Source organism: Lepidochelys kempii, chromosome 9 (genome assembly GCF_965140265.1).
Source record: "Lepidochelys kempii isolate rLepKem1 chromosome 9, rLepKem1.hap2, whole genome shotgun sequence".
Classification (NCBI taxonomy): domain Eukaryota; kingdom Metazoa; phylum Chordata; order Testudines; family Cheloniidae; genus Lepidochelys; species Lepidochelys kempii.
In genome coordinates this window covers 55,519,543-55,543,370 of record NC_133264.1, presented here as the reverse complement: position 1 = coordinate 55,543,370, position 23,828 = coordinate 55,519,543, and the positions used below count along the sequence as shown (strand labels likewise).

Genomic DNA, 23,828 nt, shown 5'->3' with positions numbered 1-23,828 from the left:
CATCCCAGCTTCCCCACATCTCACCAGAGCTGCTATCTGGAGTCTACTTTGGCCCTCCCACTTCCTGCCTCCTTCCTGCTCCTCTGCTATCCTAGCCCCCAAAAAGGTATTGCACCACTAGCTAGATCACAGTCCAACAGCTTCACCTCCTGGCTCCAAACTCAAAAGTACTCTCGCACAGTCACACACTGCTTTACTGCCCAGATCCCAGTACATACCTATTCCTCTTACTGTCTGCCCCATCTCTGCTACTTGGCTCAATTCGGGGCACAGAGGAACATTTTTGTGTGTGTGTGTGGAGGAGCGGCAAAGCCAGGTGGCTCAGGCCTGCCCCTTGCTTCCTGTTTTCAGTTCAGGAAAATAAAGTCACCTTACTTTCCTGGCAGGGCAGGCAGAGAGCCGGCAAGCAATCAGAGTTTGGAGAGAGTAGCTGTGTGGCAGTCTGGACTTTGACTATACCTTGACCAAGAAATTTGGACCTTGATAAAAAATAATTGACTATCCCTACTTGCAACGCTTTAGTGCTTGTTAAAAATCATACCCCCAATAGTCCACATGTAGACAAACCCATAGATATAAGTAACCATTTCCAGTGTGTTTCTGATTTTAATTGGATAAACTCTGATTTTTTTTGTAATATCGGGAGTCATTTATCAATATTTATTGGTTAAAACCATAAATCAGAAGCCCTACTTTTATAATCAACATATTTGATAATGCCAAACAGATCAATCCTTCATAAAATTCTTCTCTACCAACACAGTACATTATGAGTGTACATAGAACTGACATAGCTTAAATGTACCCTGGGAGTAGATTTTATGTTTGTTCCTTTGGACATCTTCATTACACAATTAATAAACAGTATATATAAAGCGGCATATTTCCATTACAGAGCAAAACAAGGAGACAAGGTTTAGATTGGATGGACAGTATAAATTTGGAGCTTATTTAATGTTTCCATCTAGGTTTCATCTTTCCATCCAAAGCTATCAGTAAAAAATAAAAATACCTGTTCTCTGCCGTGGTTGAAATATTTGTAGTTAAATCCAGCCAACCAGTTTCTGAGTTATACAGCTGAAAGGTAAATTTAAATATGGATAGATCAAATGGCTGAGATTTCAGATTTCACATGCAATCAGTTCTCTAAGGAATAGCATATGTGTTTTAAGTAACTTAGTTGTAAGTAATCTAGTTTTTTTTTTTCATGCATTTACAGTTAAAGAAAAGTGCAGTTATGTTTGTAATTACAAGTGCCTGTGGTACTGTGGACTTACATAAACCAGTAGTTTTGTAATGTGGAACCCAATCTTACAGAAAAAACCTACATATGGACTCTGTAGAGTTTTGTAGCTTGCAATCAGTGAAGTTGCACAACTCTGCAGAGTTGGAGAATTTTTTTATTTTTTTCTCAGAAAACAGTTAAATATTAAAAAAAATTGTGCTAAACCAATATTAGCATATTTTAATACACATAAGTTAAAGTGCAGTTCTATTCTTAGCAATGACTGTAAAAATACCAGTATAGGGGTATGTGTTTGATGCCTATTAGTGATGCTATATCACTTTTGCTCAGTTTACAAGTAAAAACCTGTTATTTTTCTATCTAGTGCATTGATTCTGAAAATCAAGCAGGGTTCTTTCTAGCTCCAGTACCACCACAGATATCTAAAGATTCTGCAGTCAGAACATAATAGTTCTGGTGATGATGCAGGAGCCAGTATTGGATATAAAGTGCTAACAGGAGTAAAGAGCAGTAAAAACTTATTTTTGTTACAGAAATAAGATTACAGACAGACTACCCATAGGAAGTAGATCTGTTAGTACTGTTTTTATTACTTTCCAGAGTCAAAATACAATTTAAGGTTCCTATAGCAATGTTATATCACCTGTGTTGCACGTATATAGATGTGTGTGGTTAGACTAGTAAATGTGTAACCCATCTTAATGTGTAGGATATGGAATGTGGTGGTGGGGGCGGAGTCAGCGTTGCTATGTAAACCTTAACTATTTTATATTTCCTGACTTTTGTGTGTTCGATTTTAAATTGCATGTCTGTAGGTTGTTACACTTGATATATATTCACATGTGATTATGACAACTATGAAATACACTATCTATATTTATTTGGCACCTTAGGACTTCTCATGTGCTGTCTGCCTGGACTATTTAAAAAATACCAACCCTGTTAGAAGATTGCCGTTAAATAAATCCGCAATCTATCTTTATTTATAATTTCCCTTTTCTATTTGTGGCAGCTAAAAAGTCCTCCAACTTCTCCAGTTGCACAGTGGTTCTTCCAGCCCACTCTGTCTCTCTCAACCCATGGGAAAGTAGGTCGTGTACAGCTTCTTTGCTGTAACTACAATGGGGATGAATGCTTGTAGGCGAGGAGAATAGAAGGAGGAGGGAATGAGAGGGTTTCTTGCTGTCTCCTTTAAAAAACTACTCTTGAAACATTTTATCTGGCTTATTTATGTATTGATAACTCTTGCTCTGGCTCTAAAGCTGGATTACTTTAAATAGCAGGACTTAAAGTAACTAAGGCAACCGAGTTTTGCAAGCAGATAGATACAGAACATACAGGAATATGTTTAACATGACATGTTAATCGCAAACCTAAGTAACATTTAGGAATTCTAAAGATTGTCTCTAACGTGCCATATCCAGCAGTTCTCAACCAGGGGTCCACAACCCTCTAGTGGTCTGTGATCTCTTTCAAAGGGGCCGCGGAGCCCCATGGCTGAAACCTGGTGCCCCGAGCCCCAGTGCTGAAGCCCGAAGCGTCACAGGGCTGAAGCTGGCGCCCCCTCTCCCTCCGCCCCCAAGCCGGGAGCGTCGTGGGGCTGAAGCTGGCACCCTCTCCCCCTCCCCCCCCCCAAGCTGGAACCGTCGTGGGGCTGAAGCCGGCGTGACAGCTCCCCTCCCCCCCAAAGCTGGGAGCGGTGCAGGGCTGAAGCTGGTGCCCCCTCTCCACCGTGCGGCGCCCCCCCCCCCAAAAAAAATCTGGGAGAGTCGCAGGGCTGAGGCCGGCGCCCCCTCCCACCCCGCCCCCAAGGTTGAAGGGCTGAATCAAGTGGGGGGGGCTACCCTTCCCAAGCCAGGAGCGTTGCGAGGCTGAAGCCGGCGCCCCCTCTTTCTCCCACCCCCCAAGCCGGGAGTGTCACAGGGCCAAAGCTGGCGCCCCCGGCCCATCCCCCTCAAGCCGGGAGTGCTGCGGGGCTGAAGCTGGCGGCTTCCCCCCCCACATCCACCCCCAGGCCGGGAGCGGCGCAGGGCTGAAGCCAGCGCTTCCTCCCCCACTCCCCGCTGGGCACAGGGCTGATGCCAGCACCCTCCCTTCAAGCATCCCAAGCCAGGAACAGCACCGGAAGACCACCCCACCTGTACACAGCCCTAGCTACCCCCTGCCAGCATCCTGAGCAATTTTCAAACTTTTTGAACTGAGTTCCCCCTTTTTTTTGTTTCATCCCCCCACAGCCCAGACAGGCTGAGTGGCCTCTTGAGTGAGTCAGGGGGTGGAGGCAGTGCTCCCTCCCTGGACCCGGCTGTGCTTGAGCCCCCGGCGGGCCCTGATGTTTTATTAGCATGTTGAGGGGGGTCTTAGCAAGAAAAAAGTTGAGAACCCCTGCCATAAGATAAATGCTAGTGTGGTGACAAGTTTTATTGGCACTTGTTTGGGATAACATGAATTATGTATGAGTAGCGAAATCAGGTGGGCAGCCATGTTCTTCCCAATGAAATCTTTATTTATACTCATGGTGTTAGCATAGCATGTACAAGTACGTAGAGTGTTCTGGGAAGGGCAGCCTTTGTCATTAAGAAGCTCCATTAAGCACACGACTGGGGGTCAGATGTGGTTTCGGTTCCTGGTTCTGCCACAGAATTTGCGTGTGACCTTGAGTAAACCATCTAACCTGGCTGTGGCTTATTTTACCCAAATGTCAAATGGTGACAGTACAGGGATTTTTGAGGGGTTTTATTAATGTCTGTTTAGTGCACTTAAATTGAGCCTTCCAATCATGGCTCACCAGTTATAGTATTGTATTAATTCATTGCCACCAAAGAAAGCACCGTCAGTACCAAGGTGATCCTAAGGGAGCTTGTCATGTCATATGGGAAGGAACAGAGCACAGTAAGGTTGTGAATAATGCTAGTGTTTGTTAATCACAATGATCTACCAGCTGTATCGCTTTGGTAATGTTGTCATTGGAGAATTCTGGAGATACAGTGAAGTGGCCTCCCGTACCTTGTGCCCTGCAACAGGCTCTTTATACTTCTTAATACAAGGAGAATGTGTTAGTTTCAAGTGAGATCTCAAATAATTGTTGTTCCTGTCTTGCCCTGCAATTCTGTAGTTGGCTGGCTGCAAATTAAATTGGGCTGTTTGTTGCAGCATAATTTGTTTGGGCTGAGGCTATTGGCAGTTTGGCACCCTTTTTTACCCTAGTCATCCATAGAACGCGTACAGCTTTGGCAGTGGCAGAGCATGCTTCTCCACAAGGCTCTAACAAGGTGTTTCAACCCAAACAAGAAAGGATTGCCTGGAAGGATCACAGGATAATTCATCCTTTGGCATCTGCTGAGGCTGCCAACCAGCATATTGATTGGTGTCAGTTGTGGCCGAGTTTTTTGTGATGCCACTCAGCTCCCAAACCACAAGCTTGTTTCACATCAGAAGTCTACAAGCTGGAGTCACTGCTGATTTATGTTGTATTCAAATTAGAAAGATAGAGGTCAAACGCTTCATATCACTCACCAATTCCCCTGAGTCAGTCAATCCTCCCATTCTGAATTGATGAAATAGGGGCAATAGTAGAATACAGAATTTGAGAATATTAGCAAATCTGTCTGCTAGACTCTATTGAGTTTGAATTCTGTACCATGAATCCCTTCAGTGCTGGAGGGTGTGTCAGGTATGTCTAGGAAATGCACTTGTCCAGTGTAGTTAGATGTTAGTCATTTGAATGGATGTTTGACTGAACCAAAATACAAATAAGATCAGGTATTACTGAAGGGGCTAATGGAGTGAGATTGCATAAAGCGTTGCAAGGATTAATCCAAAGTCTGTGTGCTCAGCGGTAGTTAACAATTCCTGTAGGTTTCCTTCAGCATAAGGGGACCATAGGTTTGAAATGTGATCTGTTCGTATGTTGTATATCTGTCTTTTGAAATCCTATACTGAAATTGATACACCCAACCCACCCTCTTCACCAAATGGGAAACACACATGAATTACTCAACATGAATCTCTCCACTAAATACCTCTCCCTCTAATGCTGTGCTAGAAGTGCATGAAAATACTGGGCTGTGTTCCAGAGATGTAAGAGCATTTCCCAGAACAACATACCCAGCATAACAAATGCTGCATTCTAAAATATTGGTGAGCTCATTTAAACAAAAAGGAAAAACCATTCAAGAAGGCATGCAAACTAGTAACTTATGCTTTCAGTATTCCAATAAGGGTGGAATTCTTCAGGTGGTTGAACATGCAGGTCAATGTGTTTCCACCAGACAACCTGTGTGTGCTAGTTTTCCCCCTGGGAGCATTGTACTGAGTTATCTGAGGAGAGCAGTTATTTCAGCAACTGTGACTGTTTACAAGGGAAGATGGAGAATGTGCAGGAGTAAATCAGCTAAATGTCATGGTAGCTGAAAAATCAACAGTCCTGCTAAAACCTGGCATCTCAGTATTAGACACTACTTCAGCAAAGACCCCCATCATACCTGGCTGTTGAGTCAGCAGCATTTACCAGCTTCACTAGAGCTAGGCTGGAGAATTATAATTATTTTCTGCACTGTGCATCAAAGTATGAAATTCTATTGTTAGTGACTTTTGCATTCTCAACTAGATGGACAGTGTTCATAGAATATCAGGTTTGGAAGGGACCTCACAAGGTCATCTAGTAGTCAAAGCAGGACCAATCCCCAGTTTTTGCCCCAGATCCCTAAATGGCCCCCTCAAGGATTGAACTCACAACCCTGGGTTTAGCAGGCCACTGCTCAAACCACTGAGCTATCCCTCCCCCGTTCATGTACCTGCAGCTTCTGTCCAGTGCAGCAGAGACTCAAAGCAGTATCTTTCTCACCTTCCTACATTGCCTAAGGAGCATTTACTCCTGCACCTCCCCACCCAGTGGAGAAGCACTGCAGCCTTTCCATCAGTTGATGTATAACTTGAGTTTATACTGTATGTTCTCATTCTGCTGCAGGAGAGGCAGAGACACCAGTGGATATGGAGACAATTAATCTGGACCCGGAAGCTGAGGTAATGCTGGTTGCACTCATATCGGACTTATTTAAAGAAGGAAAGGTAGGCAAAGGATGACTAGTTCTATGGGAAAGTATCTGAACCTTGGACAAGAGGAATAATTCTTCCGGAAGTGTTGGCTGTCCAGATCTCCCCAAAATTGAATCTGAGTTTTACAGTCAGAAGCAAAAAAGTACTTTTTAAATCAATAGCTGGAATCTTTTTGTAATAACTTGGGATATTAGGACAAAGTCCTTTTAAAGCAGAGATGGTATAAACATCAAGCAACATGTTGTAAGCATTTGTTAGACTGTCTTTAAAGATCTCCTTGCTGTTGCAAAACTTTATTCTGTCAGCACACATAGGAAGTTATCCACCCAGCCTGTCAGATAAATGAATTGTGAGAGACTGTTTACAGAGCAATGTGCTGAACTTTGGCAGGTGTTGTATTTACATTTTGTTTGTATGTTTCTCTGGCAAAAACTGAACAGCAGGGGCTAGGCAGCACAGATGGTAAATGTATTAGCTGTTCACCTATTTACACCTGTAGTCCCAAAACCACCAAATAATTAGACACAATTGGCAATTTCTGCCAGCAGAGGCCCAGGACTGGAATAGAAAAGGATGCTCTAGTTGGGATTGAGGTAACACTAGAAAGGTATGTATGGGAAGCCTGTGCAGTACCTGGCTCTAGCCAATAGAATTAGCGCTTTATCTGCATAAGAACAAAACTCACCCAAAAAACTTCCCTTCTGTTAAATGAACACAGGTTGATATAACCACTATTAATATTCTCTAGTTCAGACTTTTTCAGCTGTAGGCAGACATGCTGTCAAGGTTCCCTCCCCACTCTGAACTCTGGGGTACAGATGTGGGGACCCGCATGAAAGACCCCCTAAGCTTATTTCTACCAGTTTTGGGTTAAAAACTTCCCCAAGGCACAAATTCCTTTCCTTGTCCTTGGACAGTATTGCTGCCATCACCAAGTGATTTAGACAAAGATTCAGGAAAAGGACCCTTGGAGTTCCTATTTCCCCAAAATATTCCCCCAAACCCCTTCACCCCCTTTCCTGGGGAGACTTAGAATAATATATCAACCAGTTGCCTTTAATAAAAGTACAGACCAGACCCTTTATGTTTAGGACACTAAAATCAATCAGGTTCTTAAAAGAAGAACTTTATTATAAAGAAAAAGGTAAAAGAAGCACCTCTGTAAAATCAGGATGGAAAGTAATTTTACAGGGTAATAAGATTTAAAACACAGAGGATTCCCCTCTAGGCTCAACTTCAAAGTTACAAAAATAGGAATAAACCTCCCTCTTAGCATAGGGAAAATTCACATGCTAAAACAAGAGATAATCTAATGCATTTCCTTGCTATTACTTACAATTTCTATAATTTTAGATGTATCATTTCAGTAGGAGCTGGGTTACCTGCTTGGTCTCTCTTTGTGCCGAGAGAGAACAAAAAAAAAAAGAGCACCAAACACCCCCCCACCCCACCCCCCGATTTGAAAGTGTCTTCTTTCCCCATTGGTCCTTCTGGTCAGGTGCCAACTAGGTTAATTGAACTGATTAACCCCTTACAGGTAAGTGATTCTGTACCTCTGGCCAGGAGGGATTTGATGTTACTGCATACATAAAGGTTGTTACCCTTCCCTCTATATTTATGACACGTGTCATCTTGGGCAACAAACCCAAGCTTCCCCTCATATTTAATGGCACTCAGTTGCCCGCAAGACCAGAGTTTTGCAAGATTTTTAAGAAGGGGTCTTATTGAGGTCTATATACTCTATGAACCTACAGTCTCCCTTTCAAGGCAATGCACAAGCAGCATTTTCACTCTGGACTTGGAAGACACTATCATGAAACAAACCTTCAACCCTAAACAGCCGGTGGATGAGTCCAAGTCTTCTCTGGGGAGGGATAGCTCAGTGGTTTGAGCATTGGCCTACTAAACCCAGGGTTGTGAGTTCAATCCTTGAGGGAACCATTTAGGGATCTGGGGCAAAAATTGGGGATTGGTCCTGCTTTGAGCTGGGGGTTGGACTAGATGACCTCCTGAGGTCCCTTCCAACCCTGATATTCTATGATTCTCTTTAGGATGTTGACCTGAATCACTTCCGAATTGGAAAGATTGAGGGATTTGAAGTGCTCAAGAAAGTGAAGGTGAGACTCAGAAGGAATGGTGAGCATCAAGGTACAAGCAACTCTAGGAGCTGCAACTCTTATGTCATTTATCTGTAAGCCAACCAGTATGATGAGTCTTTCTCTGGCTGGGAACCAGCAGAGATTCTAATGAGCAATAACCTTTTAAGATGTGTCTGTAAAGAATGTAACTGCTCCTCTGCCAAGCAGTAGCAGATGTCAGGGCCTTGTAAGATTGCTTCCCAGAGGAGGAGAAATCAGTGACGTGGAATCTAGGTTTATTCCAAGTGTAACTTGCTTTATTTACACCTACATGTCAGTCCTGGAACAGAGGTTCAGGCAACTCCCTTCTTTCAGGAATCTCAGCTCAGCACAAACTCTGCTTCAAGATTTGAAACTGAGGCAGAGAGCAATCTCTCCTACTACTTCTACAACTCCCTCTCCTCTCAAAGCTGCCTCAACACAGAACCTTGCACAACCAAAACCTAACACCACTACAAGCATTTCTTCCAAGACTAAAAACTTGCTTGCACGCTATCAAACTTGGAAGACTTTAACAGTGTGACCTGGTGACATCTGCCATAACAATAACTTTTGAGGGCTTTCTCAAAATCACTGTTGTGCATTTTGAGACTATAGTATGCTCTATGATAGGCTGAAACATAAAATACGTCTTTGTTGAGAGACTAGTAAGTTGCAAGTAAGTTCTTTGGTCTTTGGACCAGCAAACTGTGATGCTGAACCCCAATTTGAAGAGTAACTAGCTCCAGAAAGTCTGCTATTAACAAAACTAGAGAAGCAAAATTCTGTAGAAAAATGTATTGACTGTATAGCTTTTTTCAGCATTGCAAGGATTCTTCCTGTGTGGTGGTCCATCCTTTCAGCCAGAATGTCCTGTCCTTGCTGTGCAAGTCTGTGGCATAACAGAATCCTTTCAACAAGATAATGGGACCCAGGTTCCTCCCTTCTTCTAGAACATGACTCCCTTTGAGTTGAAGCCTGCAATCCTTGAAGTCCATGATTAAATTCCTGTTGACTTCAGGGGGAGCAGAACTGGGCCTTTAGTTAATAGGCTAGCCATAGCATCAGTTCCATGTGCTCCTTCCTCACCCTATACCTGGCATGGCTGTGCTTCTCTTGTCCTTAAAGAAACTGGATCAACATTTCCTCCTCCTCATGGTAATGGGGGTGAACTATAAAATGGAGTCTGATGGTAACCCCAAAGAAGGGGTGCATATTGTCTTTTTCAGGTGCAATTTTTTTCTCGTGGGGTTTTTCTCACTTTGTTGTGGCTTTTTTTAACTTCTCCCCAAAACTCAGACTCTGTGTCTGCGTCAGAATTTGGTTAAGTGCATCGAGAACCTGGAACAGTTGCAGACTCTCAGAGAACTGGATCTCTATGACAATCAGATCCGGAAGATTGAGAACTTAGAGGACCTGACAGACCTTGAGTGAGTATCCAGTGAGGAGGGAATGACCAGGACTGGGTGGTGATGTGATGAATGAGGCTGCCAGTCTGCAGGCTTTCTATGAAGTGGTTGTCAAGCAAAATGTATCATTAGGTATTTTTTTAAAAAAAACAAAACCTTAATTACACAAGCTGCACTCTCTGCTTGTGGAGATTCACATGGGTGCTACATGCAGGACAACGTCTTGTGTTCACTAGGATTTAGGTCTTGCTGTAAGCTGGTTTCATTACTCTGGAGGCGATCAGGGACAGTTTTTTGTTAAAACCAAAAATTAAATGTACTGTAGATGTGTGGCTGGAGTGCTGCGTGGCGGCAGAGGACTTCTACCCCAGAGAAGAGGAGTGTAGCCTCCTGTTGTTCTGTGGTGACCACTGTAACTAGAATTTGCATTATAGAAGCAGCTATTGGCCCTGAGTGAGATCAGAAGCCCATTGTGCAGAGCCCTGTACAAACACAGTTCCTGCCCTGAAGAGCTTCCAGTCTAACTAAGCAAGGCAGACAAGGTCGCGGAAAGAAAGTATTGTTATCCCCATTATACAGTGACTTGCTCAAGGTCACAGTGGAAGTCTATAGCAGGGAACTGAATCCCAGTCAAGTATCCTAACCACAAGCTCATCCTTCATTCAAGCAGCTGAATTCTGTACTGTCCTCCTGGCTAGAGGACATGAGGCCTTGCGAGAGGTGATAAATTGTTGGGGATACTGAAATTCACCTTAATTTAGACTGAGTACACAAATGCCTCCACTAGTAGTGATTGTCTAGTGCTTAAGGGAGGTTTTGATCTGGTGCTTTTCAGAGGGAATTTCCATAGGGACATGCTGGGTTGGGAAAAGCATGTTGTAGTCGTATTTTTAAAATTGGAGGCTGAAGTGCCACTGTTGGGTTGGGTTCAGGTGATGAAGTAAAACTAGTGCCAATTCTTTGTTTTTTTTTCTTCAGACCCTGTTTTAAGCATGTATTTAATCTCCTGTATGGTAAACAAATGTTATTTCTGACTCCCTATAGCTTAGTGTGCTAACAAAGTGCTTGAGCTCCATAGGTGATGGGAAATTTATTTTAGATCCTTCCCCCCCCCCCTCACCCCCCCCCCCGCCCCGTATGCAAGTGTCCTTTCCATGGACTCCCTTTGCTTTTGCCTTGGATTGATGAGGTCTTTATTTGCTTTGCTTATGGCAGGATCCTGGATATCTCTTTTAACTTGCTGCGACACATTGAAGGACTAGACCGGCTCACCCAGCTTAAAAAACTCTTCCTGGTCAACAATAAAATCGGCAAAATTGAGAACCTGAGCAACTTACAGCAATTACAGATGTTAGAGCTGGGATCCAATCGAATCCGGGTAGGCACGACTGCAAAATGTATAGTAGAAGCAAAATTAACATCTACTCTATGTGGTGAAAGTAGATGGGGATCCAGTAATAGCTGGCTAGATACAACTGAGACAACCCAGTGTATTGCATAGAAATGAGGAAAGGGCAGATAGAAGTAATGCGCGTATTTTTGGAGAAAAAGAGAGTACCTGTAATATCTGCTATGCAATATCTGGAGTGGTAGGGAATGGCTTAGTCTTTTCCATGTCCTCTTCCTTGCACACTCACTCATTTGTTGTTGACCAGTCCCGTCTCTAGAGATGAGGTCAGAAACCAGTCTAGAAAGGGAGCAGCTGCTCCTCTCTTCTTCTGTCTTGTTCTGCATACATCTTGGAGACTGGAAAGCTCTGTTCTAGTTGAACTATCTGAGGCAATCCAGCCGTGCTGCTTTCCTTTGATTGGGATTTTTTACTCTGTAATTCTTTAGCTCTTATATATAACTGATTAGGCATAACCGAAATGGTCCATTTTATTTCTTGTGTGCTTTTGAAAATTTTACCCAGAGTTCTATTTTCAGGTGTCACTTAGGAGCCTACATTCTGTTGACTTGCTGCCTCAATGACTTTTTAACTTAGGTTTTAGATGCACTGTGCACATCTGAAAATGTGACTCACTTTGTTCCATAAAGGGACAGTGCACCCTAGGAAAAGAAGATCATGGGCATCATAAAGAGAAAAGCTGATTTCTGTCTCGAAAATACTCAGGTTCTTTTAACAATGTAATCATACTGGAATAGTGTCATGAACTTGCCAGTAATTTAGGCAGTAACACTTTTGATACAAGAATCAAAACTGTCTCACAGGAATACAGCAGGAGAAGCCAGCCTCCCATCCAAGTGTTGTGTTGGTTGTGGAGAGGGACTCAGATGTCCAATAGGTCTTCAGTTTCCTTTCATCTTTTTGGAGCAAGGCAGGTATAAGTGTTTGAGTATTGAAATCTGTTAAGATTAGATATGTTTTTTCACTTCTGGTTTATGCTGCTTCATGCAGGTGTTTCTAACCTATAGTAAGAATTAGTTATTTTACTTCACTTATAGCCTGAAATGCCTGTACATCTCCTATCCTACGACTGACTTTTCCTTTCTATCATTTGTCTTTGCCGATGTGGTTCTCCTGACTTTAGAGACATGGTCAACTTCAAGAAGATGAATGAATGGTTTCAGATACTACATACCTCTGCAAATTGTGTGTTCTCTTGCTGTTCCTGGGTGTGAGATCCACACAAACAAGGGAACATGGGAAATACTGAAGCTGACTGCACATAAAGTGTTGTCAAATGCTCAAGATAAAAAATGTGAAATAGACAGAAATACTTCCCTAATCTCTTTCAGTATAGAAATCTTATGGAATGCTTGTAACAATAGTAGGTAGAAAAATGTCAGTCTGAAAGATGATTTCTAAGTTGACAGTACCCCTTTAACCCAACTTCTTTGGTAAACCAGCTGTTTTGCTGAAGGAAATAATAAGAAAAGAAGGAAAGCATCTGAGGTGGGGAGAGTTCTTGGTTTTCTTTTTTTTATAACCACCTGGGAGCATGTTTCTCTTCATGGAACCAGGGTGCAATTCCTTCCCCTCTTCTGTGGTCAGCCTTTTTCTTAGGCTGAAGGGGAGGAGCGCTTTGCTTGCATTATAGTCAATAGATTTGCCTTCACAGCTAAAAGAGAGACTCCAGTCCATTTCTCCTCAATAGAGGGAAATATTCCTTGTGAAATGAAACAGCTGTGGGGAATAACACTGCAGTTTTGGGGCTGCAGCCAGTTAAATGATTGGGAATCTTGGACTTTGCAGAAACAAGGCAATGGGATCTCCATAGGTGGCCTGGAGAGGCAGGCAGGAATCCAGCAAACTGAATTCAGTGGTCTAGCTTCTATCCCACATCTATGGGTATGTGAGGCAATTTGAGAAAGACAGAAGATCCAGGTAGAGAAAGACAGAAGATCCAGTTATGTTCTTATACTTATAGTGAGATAGGGTCTAGCCAGACAATCTCTTCCAGCAACTTAAAAATAAGTACAAATTTTGGTGAATTGACCTTCATGGTAAAGGACTGAAAGGTATGTGGAGATAAGTTACATCAGATTATGTAATCGCTAAAGCTTATTTTAATGGGGGGGAAAAATTAGAAACACGGTACTTGTGTTTGTAGATTGATTGTATTCTGACTTCTCAAAGTGCCTCCATCCTAAGTGGCTGAATGCTGCAGCTCAATGTTGAGAGGAGTCAACTTCCAGGCAGACAACAAGGAAGTAGCTCCTGTCCCTGTTGGGTTTGTGGGCAATAAAAACCTTTGATTGCTGTAGCTCTCTTCTGCACTGTAACTTGTGGACAAATTCCTGGAGATAAATCTGTAGGATGAAGACCTAAAAAAGAACTTTTGAAATTTCAGTCTTTAACAAGGTCATATCAATATTTTGATGCTTGGAACTTTTCTGACTTGCTGATGGTACATTAGAATGAATGACAAGAGCACTTGTAGCAAAGGGTTGTAGTTGCTTTGCAAAATTCTCTCACTTGACGTCAAGTAATTCTTCTTTGTGATGGATAGGTAAAATGCTGCTAATTATCTGATTGGTGGTGTCATGGTAAGCGTGGGCAAGTAAATTTATTTTGTGCCTGCTCTGGTATGTTTTTATGCTGAGGCTGGGCTAAGCCAATTATCAAACAGATATTTAACTGATGACGTACCTCTTATGTCTCCCATCTGCACTTGTTCGATAATATTCTCACTAAAATAAGCATCTCATTGCTTTAAGGAGATATTCCCCTTCTTCTCCCCCGCCTGTTTTCTTCTTCTTACATATCCCCAGAGCGCTAAGCAATTTTTTCCCAATTACTACAGCAGGAGTTGCCAGTGAGGGGCAGAGGTGGTATCAGCTGCAGGTTTCTCCCATTGCTGAGCTGAACTCGGGGAACAGACTGCTCAGGGACCTGGCAGAACACAGTCCTTGGCAGGGACACAGGCTATGAAGTGTGATAGAGTCCCCATGTGAGCTGTTACCAGAATGTATTTATTTGTTGATGACTACATGGCAAACATAGAAAAGCCTTTTCAGTTATGACACTCTCGTTGTTCGAATATTTTTCTGACCTGGCAATCTAAGCTACTTTAGAGTCAATTATAAGTTGTTGTATATGGTTTGTCTGATCAATGTTATATGCCTTTAAGGCTCCAGAAGAAGGAAAAGAAAATTTCTTCAGTTATTTATGTGCTGAAGTTCCCTTTTTTTTTTTTAAAGCCTGCTTGTGTTTCCTTTTCTTTATAGGAGTCTCTGGGATCCTCCCTTTCACACTTTCCTGCCCTCTGATACTTTCTCTGATGAGGAGGGCTGGACACATCTCTTTTTAGAAACAAAGAATACAGTTCTTTTGATCATCCAGAGGGAAACCACCTCATTTCCCTTTCCCCCCCTTCAGTACTTAAACTAGAATGGCACATGTTGTACTAATAGTAATATTTGGCATATGTGTAGCATTTTCATCTTCAAAGCACTGTCTCATTATGAACTAAACAGCCCTATGAAACCAAAAAAGCATTATCATCTTTATTTTATTATAGGGAAACTGAGACACAGAAGCTGAATGACTTGCCTCAGGCTACACATCACAACAATGGCAGAGTCAGGATTAAGACTCAGGAGTTCCTAGCTCCCACTCCTGGATTCATTCCATGAAAGCATGCTGGCATTTGTGCTGCTCCTGTGCCCCCAGGGCAGGCCCCAGCTTGTGTGAACTAGGTGTTGCAGAATCATTCGGGGTCATGATTCTCAACTGCACAGCTGTGGATGAATGCAATAGTTAATCTCAATGGAATGTGGTGTTTGTAATATTGAAAATGCTGCCATCCTCAGAAACCTTTTTAAAAACAAGTCCAGTGTATCTGCCAAGGACAACAACTTCCATTCTCATTCAGTTGGGTTGGCTGTAATGTGTTTGTCTTCTGAAGTTATTTATTATGTTAAGAGTGAATTTTCTAAATGGATTCAGCTCACTATTTGTTCTGGGTGAGGTGGGATAATGGCTTCTGCCTTCTAAGGACTTGCTCATCAGACTATTACATTTCTTTGGGGATTATAAAGAGTAATGTGAACTCTACCAGAAGAATTGGATCTTTCCATAGACTGTCTCCCTTTTCCTTTCCGCCTAGTTGGGGATGCCAGCTTCATTAACACAACGGTTCTCAAATTGTGGGTCAGGGCCCCAAAGTGGGTTGTGAAGCCCAAGCCCCACCCCCACCAGGAGCAGCAGGGCTCGGGCTCTTGCTGCCGCCTCTTCCCCCCCCCCTCCCCCCCGGCAGCTGGGTTCTCTTCTCCCCCCAGCCCCTGGGATCATGTAATTTTTTTTATCAAAGGCGGGTTGTGGTGCAATGAAGTTCGAGAACTGCTGCAGGAACATTTATAACATTGCTTGTTTCTAACATTGATTGCTTTCTTTCAAAACTCGAGGTGGAAAATCATCTGGATGGTATGGCATAAGGGTTCTAATCTGAATAGTCATTTTAGGACTCCATAGATCCAGAAGGACAGAATGCTTGAATTGATCAGGAGATCTAGGTTTGCTTGCTGTGTTCCCACCATCTGAACTCTCTCTCTAAATGAGTCTGGAGATGGCACTTAAGGCTGGGAGTAGTGCCCAGAGCAGTAACACTGCCTCCTTTGGTCATTTTACAGGCAATTGAGAATACTGACACACTGACTAACCTGGACAGCCTGTTCCTGGGAAAGAACAAAATTACCAAGCTCCAGAATTTGGATGCACTGACAAACTTGACAGTGCTAAGTATACAGGTATTGATCCTCCTTGGGCTCCTCATTCCACCTTGACAAGGGAACATGTAAATCACAACTCAGCCTGAATCAGCAGATCTGCAATCTTTCTTCAGCTAATTTTTTTTAAAGACTGTGACATTCTCTGTGCTCAGTATTTTGTTTCATGCCTTTTGAAAATGGAAATGCCAGCACTTTATAAGTGCATCAGATGGGTATCTAGATCTACTTTGGTTGAGGGAAAGAAGAAAGAAATACTTCTGCATCCTTGGCTCAACTACAGTTTAATAACTACTTCTAAAAAGAAAAGGAGTACTTGTGGCACCTTAGAGACTATCCAATTTATTTGAGCATAAGCTTTCATGAGCTACAGCTCACTTCATCGGATGCATAAAGCGACTGAAAAAGTTCTTATATCAGGTTTGAAGCAGCAAAAGAATAAAACTGCTAGTTTGCAAAAGTCTCTTTGGAAATTACCTCAATAGCTTGGGGGTCATCAACTGGTCATCAACTGGATTTCTAACCAGGAAGCACTAAATAAGGACTGATGACCCCCAAGCTATTGAGGTAATTTCTAGAGAGACTTTTGCAAGCTAGCAGTTTTATTCTTTTGCTGCTTCAAACCTGATATAAGAACTTTTTCAGTCGCTTTATGCATCCGATGAAGTGAGCTGTAGCTCACGAAAGCTTATGCTCAAATAAATTGGTTAGTCCTAAGGTGCCACAAGTACTCCTTTTCTTTTTGCAAATACAGACTAACACGGCTGTTACTCTGTAACTTCTTCTAGTAATTGTAATGAAAGAGGTGCCAGGGAGGTAGGGATAGGATACAGAGGGACCTAGACAAGTTAGAGGATTGGGCCAACAGAAATCTGATGAGGTTCAACAAGGACAAGTGCAGAGTCCTGCACTTAAGACAAGAATCCCATGCACTGCTACAGACTAAGAACCGAGTGGCTAGGCAGCAGTTCTGCAGAAAAGGACCTAGGGGTTACAGTGGGTGAGAAGCTGGATATGAGTCAACAGTGTGCCCTTGTTGCCAAGAAGTCCAATGGCATTTTGGGATGTATAAGTAGGGGCATTGCCAGCAGATTGAGGGACGTGATCTTTCCCCTCTATTCGGCATTGGTGAGGCCTCATCTGGAGTACTGTGTCCAGTTTTGGGCCCCACACTACAAGGATGTGGAGAAATTGGAAAGAGTCCAGCAATGGGCAACAAAAATGATTAGAGGGCTGGAGCACATGTCTTATGAGGGGAGACTGAGGGAACTGGGCTTATTTAGTCTGCGGAAAAGAAGAATGAGGGAGGATATGATAGCTGATTTCAACTACCTGAAAGGGGGTTCCAAAGAGGATGGATCTAGGCTGTTCTCAGTGGTAGCAGATGACAGAATGAGGAGTAATGGTCTCAAATTGCAGTGGGGGAGGTTTAGGTTGGATATTAGGAAAAAGATTTTCACTAGAAGGGTGGTGAAGCGCTGGAATTTGTTACCTTGGGAGGTAGTGGAATCTCTCCTTCCTTAGAGGTTTTTAAGGTCAGGCTTGACAAAGCCCTGGCTGGGATGATTTAATTCGGGATTGGCCCTGCTTTGAGCAGGGGGTTGGACTAGATGACCTCCTGAGGTCCCTTCCAACCCTGATATTCTATGGTTCTAAGGCTGTGCAAAATGAGGGGGTTTATCCTTTTTGCCCTGATACCAAGTGTCTCACTTTTAACATGCAGAGCTAATAAAAGTAGTAAAAAGCATTTAATAGAATATCAGGGTTGGAAGGGACCTCAGGAGGTCACCTAGTCCAACCCCCTGCTCAAAGCAGGACCAATCCCCAATTTTTGCCCCAGATTCCGAAATGGCCTCCTCAAGGATTGAACTCACAACCCTGGGTTTAGCAGGCCAATGCTCAAACCATTGAGCTATCCTTCCCCACCAATATATAAGACCCATACTGAGTCAGACCAATGGTCCATCTAGCCCAGTATCCTGTCTTCTGACAGTGGCCACTGCCCACGTACCCCAGAGGGAATGAACAGAACAGGTAGTCATAGAGTGATTCATCCCCTGTCGCCCATTCCCAGCTTCTGGCAAACAGAGGTTAGGGACACCATCGCTGCCCATCCTGGCTCATAGCCATTGATGGACCTATCCTCCATGAACATACCTAATTCTTTTTTGAACCCTGTTAACGTCTTGGTCTTCACAATATTCTCTGGCAAAGAGTTTCACAACACTGTCTGTGCATTGTGTGAAGAATTATTTCCTTTAGTTTGTTTTAAACCTGCTGCCTATTAATTTCATGTGGTGACCCCTAGTTCTTGTGTTATGAGAAGGAGTAAACAACACTTCCTTAATTACTTCTCCATGCCAGTCATGATTTTATAGACCTCATTCATATCCCCCCTTAGCCGTCTCTTTTCCAAGATGAAAAGTTCTGGTCTTATTAATCTCTCCTCCTACAGCAGCCATTCCATATCTCTAATAATTTTTGTTGCCCTTTTCTGTACTTTTCCAAGTCAAATATATCTTTTTGGAGATGGGGCAACCGCATTTGTGCGCAGTGTTCAAGATGTGGGTGTACCTTGGATTTATATAGAGGCAATATGATATTTTCTGTTGTATTATCTATCCCTTTCCTAATGATTCCCCACATTCTGTTTCTTTTTTGACTGCCGCTGCACATTGAGTGGATGTTGAACTATCCACAATGACTCCAAGATCTCTTTCTTAAGTGGTAACAGCTAATTTAGACCCCATCATTTTATGTGTATAGTTGGGATTGTTTTCAGTGTACATTACTTTGCATTTATCAACATTAAATTTCATCTGCCATTTTGTTGCTCAGTCACCCATCCCTTTGTAACTCTTGCTTAGGACTTAACTATCTTCTTTAGTATTCTATCATCTGCAAATTTTGCCATCTCACTGTTTACCCCTTTTTCCAGATCATTTATGAATAAGGCTACGATTTTGTCTCCATTGACCTCCGTGACATTTTCAGCCTGGGAGCTGGACTATTTACTATTTTCCGCTCTCCATTCCGAAAACTGATCATTTATTCCTACCCTTTGTTTCCTGTCTTTTAACCAGTTATCCATGAGAGGACCGTCCCTCTTATCCCATGACAGCTTACTTTAAGAGCCTTTGGTGAGGGACCTTGTCAAAGGCTTTCTGAAAATCTAAGTACACTATATCTACTGGATTTCCCCTTGTCCACATGCGTGTTGACTCCCCCAAAGAATTCTAGTAGATTGGTGAGGCAGGATTTCCCTTTACAAAAACCATGCTGACTCTTCCCTAACAAATCATGTTCATCTGTGTGTCTGATAATTGTTTACTTTAGTTTCAACCAGTTTGCCCGACATTGAAGTTAGGCTTACTGGCCTGTAATTGCTGGGATTGTGTCTGGAACCTTTTTAAAAAATTGGCGTCACATTAGCTATCCTCCAATCATCTGGTACAAAAGCTGATTGAAATGATAAATTACATACCACAGTTAGTAGTTCTGCAATTTAATATTTGAGTTCCTTCAGAATTGTTGGGTAAATACCATCTGGTCCTGGTGACTTATTACTGTTTAATTTATCAATTTGTTCCAAAACCACCTCTAAAGACACCTCAGTCTGGGTCAGAGAAACAATCTCTTTTCCTCTGCACACCAATATAGCAGCCTGGCAAGTTCCAGCAGGGGGTATAGCAATCAGATGTTCATACACACACACACACACACACACACTGTTTCACTGCCAATAAAAACTTGTCATGTATGACAGACACAGTAAGCGTATCACAGATGTATTTGGGGGTCTGTTTATAATTGCTACATCATCCTCTTCCCCAGCTCATAAAAGAGCAATATAAAATGAGTGCTGTTGAAGTCCTTGCCTGGTCTTCTAAAGAAACTAAAAAGAAAAGGCCTTCAGGGTTGCAGCTGTCATAAGTAGGGGGAGAATCAGAGATCCTGCCAGGTTTGAAGGAACTCTGGCTCGCCTGGAACTTGCTTGTGAGTTGGTTACAAAAGTTTCAAAGTAATTGAATGTCCCACATCCATCAAGTACAGTGTTGTCCTTCCTCTGTAACAGGCAAAGTCCTTCCTTCCCATCCACTTTATTTCTATCTAAATGATCTGTGCTCTGTAGAAATGTTCTTGAAATTCTTTCTTGTGTAAGAGTTCACTCTGGGTTCATTCCTTTGGACTGGACTTTCACTCCCTCCTGTACAATTTCAGAGCAACCGGCTGACCAAGATCGAGGGTCTGCAGAACCTGGTGAATCTGCGTGAGCTGTACCTTAGCCACAATGGCATAGAAGTCATCGAGGGACTGGAGAACAATGTGAGCGTCTCATTTGGCTTTCTTTAAGAAGGGCTGGCCTCACAGTACTTCGCAGAATGGCTGGGTTCATCTTACATTGGTGTTGCTGGGAAGTTCCTGTTTTCCTTAAGTTACCCAAAGAAAGTTGAGCTTCTTGGAAAACCGTATAAATTGTTTGTCTGTTATACCTAAAAGAACAAAACATGAGCCGCCGCCTCTTCTGCTGGGAACCGGCATGTTTTCTAGTCAGTCTGGAGTGGACTGTAAAACTGTACCAGCTAGATGGAGTCTTGAAGCAGTTAATGTAACAATTTGGCTGATAACTAGCACAGGGAGGCCTGACAGCACTTCTGCTGATTATCTCTGCTGCTAAACTGCTGAGTTGAAAGATGAATTGGATCTGCAATAGGTAGCCATGAGTTTCTCTTACACGGGCACCAGAAATGACTAAGTGAGTTGTCATGGGTCAGAAGAGGCAAACCATGCCATCTTGCTCTTTTAAATCAGTCCAACTTTCTGTATTTCTGCTTTGGATTGTCCTTATGGAGAAGCCTGTGATGTGTTCATGCCCTTTTACCAATAGGTGGCATTGTGAGGCACCCATGGGGATCAGAGGAATCTGAGTAATTTAGCTGATCTCCTGCATACACACGTTAAGGGTTACATATTCTAAAACTCTTGGGCTTCCTAATGCATAGAATTCCTGTCTTCAAATATGCCACCTGAGAGAGTTCTTTGGTTAGCGCTGACCCCCCACTTGGTAAGGCAACTCCCATCTTTTCATATGCTGTGTATGTATACCACCCTACTGTATGTTCCACTCCATGCATCTGATGAACTGGGTTTTAGCCCACAAAAGCTTATGCCCAAATAAATTTGTTAGTCTCTAAAGTGCCACAAGGACTCCTCGTTGTTTTTGCTGATACAGACTAACACAGCTACCACTCTGAAACCTTCTTTTAATCAGATTTTTTGTAGATTTCAAAACGTCGTCTTGGAATGTCTGATTACTAATCTTAAAATATTACAAAGAAAGCTCACTGCTCAGGAGTAATTAGTTTGTCAGCAACTACTGGCCAGCTAGTAATTGTTTTCAGTTGCTTCTGAGAAGTTGGCAAGCTGTCTTGATTTAAAAACTATCTTTTCTGCTATAGTTAAACAGTGAGAGTTCTCCTTGCACTGAATGTGTTTTCTCTCATATTCAGAAGTTTTATAATTCTGGGGAGGAGTATAGGACAATACTAATTAGAGCCTAATTAACCAATTGTACTTTTGCTAGCTAACCATAATAGCCAGCTGGCAGTGGTTTACTAGTGCTCCTCAGAATTTTCAGCCCTCGGGCTCAGAGTGGGGTAGAGGAGGAAATGAGGAAATCCAAGCTAAAGTTTTTTCATTTGCTTATTTCAGAACAAACTTACAATGCTGGACATTGCATCCAATAGGATCAAAAAGATTGAAAATGTCAGCCATCTAACAGAGCTGCAGGAATTCTGGGTAAGTGCAGGCCTTGCTGAAATAGATACGTACTAAAAGAAATCCTTCTTGATTGGGTGTGAAGAGGGTTTAAAATGGTGAGTTGTACATCTCTTAGATTCCGGCTCCAGTGCTCATTAGATGTGGACTGAGTTTTTTTTCAGGTGTCCCCTTTGTTCTGGTGACAAGGTTGTAAGCCCCTCTTCTCCTTACCTGTCTGCATGGGGGGAGGGTCATCACAGTTAATTCATTTTACAGGTTTTTAATGATAGCAGGCCCTTAATTATGTCAGGTGCCTATCTCCTTAGAATACTGATCTTGCCACTGTGCTCGGGTTATGGCTTTGAAGTATAGAGCTCTGCCTTCCCCCATTTTTGCACAGCTAGCTTTTCTGTAAGTTACAGTATGGCTGTGTAATAGAAGTAGATATAATGCATTTTGGTGCAGAGGTGAGCCAAAGTGTTTAAAAGCAGTTTTAGAGCAGAGCCAGTTTGGTCAGTTTCTTGTAACCACTTAGGAAAAATTCAGCTGTCCTCTGGGTGTTTCCACTCCTGCTAGCCAGATCAAAATACTGAGCTGGCTCTGGTTGGTGGCATCCTGGATGGCTAAGCCCCACATTTTGTTTCTGTAGTTTCTGTCAGGAAGGGAACAACGTTTGAACAGAGGAGTAGATATCCACCTGGAATCTCAGTGCTCCAGCCCCCATAGTGTACAGTGTTTCTTGCTATGTTCAGTTAGGGAATGTCTGGACTTGCTCTGCTAGTGCTTAATAAATAGAAGCCCTAGAAGCCACATTTTTCTGTTTCACATTTTCATCATTTGGAACTTTTCACTATCTGAGCCCTTGAATGAAGGCTTTGGCTGCAGGACTGAGAAGTAGCTGGACATGAAATCAAGCTAGAATCCAATATAGAGGCTTCTTGGATGGTGCTTTTCCAACCCTTGAATATAACCTTTCAGAGGCTGTATTAGTCAGGTTTGTGGTTCCCATCTGTGCCTACTCATGCCAGAATGAACTGCCTTTGTACACCAAGGAGCTCAGGCATCCTATGAAGTGTGGCCTACTACTGTCTTCAAAGTGAGACATTACAGACTAGCTTGCGTGTGCAGAATGTGGTGCGATTCTTTTCAAGTTACTAGACTCTCCCTTTGAACCAAATGGAGACATTTACAAAGCATTTTGCTCCCAGAAGAAAAAGTTGCTCCAGCTGCTGTTGTTTCTTCCTCAGGAGGGAAAGGGAGCAACCTAATTCTATAGGACTTTACCTTTGTTGAGCCCACTACTGAACTGGACAGCAGTGCATTGGTAAAGGTCTGCTCATGATCTCTAACTCCCTTCCTCATCTAAGCCTCCAGTTTTCCCATTTAATACTCTTTTAATTTGCCCCTACATCCCTCCTGATGGAGAGAACTGAGTGAGGTATGAAGCCCACCTTAAAGAATTATTTTTTTATTAATTGCAGGGTTCCAGTTCCTAAATGCTGTATGCATCTTTCTGACCCTATTTAGTGCCCTAAATAAGGGTATTAAAGTTAGCACAGATGTAGTATCACTTGTTAAGTCCAGGAATGTTGCAGATAGTTTGTCCTACTCTAACTAGGTATTTATATGGCTTCTGGCACAATAGTATATGAATGCCTCTCTATCACCCTTCTGAGATAGGGGAAAAATTACTCCCATGTTATGGATGGGGCAGGGGCGATTGAGGCACCAACAGATAGACTTATCTGAGGTCACACAGAGACTCTGTGGCAGAGCTGAGAAGTTATTTCCAGAGGCCCAGTCCAGTGTCTTAACCCCATGACCATCCTTTGGTGACACATGGTCCCTGTTGTTAGAGCAGCTGTCTTTCCCTGGGGTGGTGGGAAGTAGGCACTTCAATGAAAAACACTGCTTTTCCACTTCACAATTGCAATTTTGGGGAAGTTGGGAGTCCTCAGTGCTGCTTGCCTTGGTTGCATGATGTGAGTTGGGAGCAGTGTGCTGAAAAAGGTCTGATCTCTTATTTTGAGAGTAAAGATGCTGCTGCTGCAGTAACTTCCTCTGAACCTC

General features: G+C 42.7%; 1 protein-coding gene across 3 annotated transcripts in view; it reads left to right on the top strand.

The window, feature by feature from the left end:
- Nucleotides 1-23,828, top strand: part of PPP1R7 (protein phosphatase 1 regulatory subunit 7) — a 41,583-nt gene that overhangs the window by 3,763 nt on the left and 13,992 nt on the right. For all 3 annotated transcript variants that reach the window (XM_073360469.1, XM_073360468.1, XM_073360470.1), the window contains 7 exons: nucleotides 6,213-6,268; nucleotides 8,353-8,418; nucleotides 9,718-9,848; nucleotides 11,043-11,205; nucleotides 15,903-16,019; nucleotides 20,220-20,324; nucleotides 21,711-21,797. In XM_073360469.1, coding sequence (XP_073216570.1) covers nucleotides 6,213-6,268; nucleotides 8,353-8,418; nucleotides 9,718-9,848; nucleotides 11,043-11,205; nucleotides 15,903-16,019; nucleotides 20,220-20,324; nucleotides 21,711-21,797 — 725 coding nt within the window. The remainder of the gene's footprint in view (nucleotides 1-6,212; nucleotides 6,269-8,352; nucleotides 8,419-9,717; nucleotides 9,849-11,042; nucleotides 11,206-15,902; nucleotides 16,020-20,219; nucleotides 20,325-21,710; nucleotides 21,798-23,828) is intronic.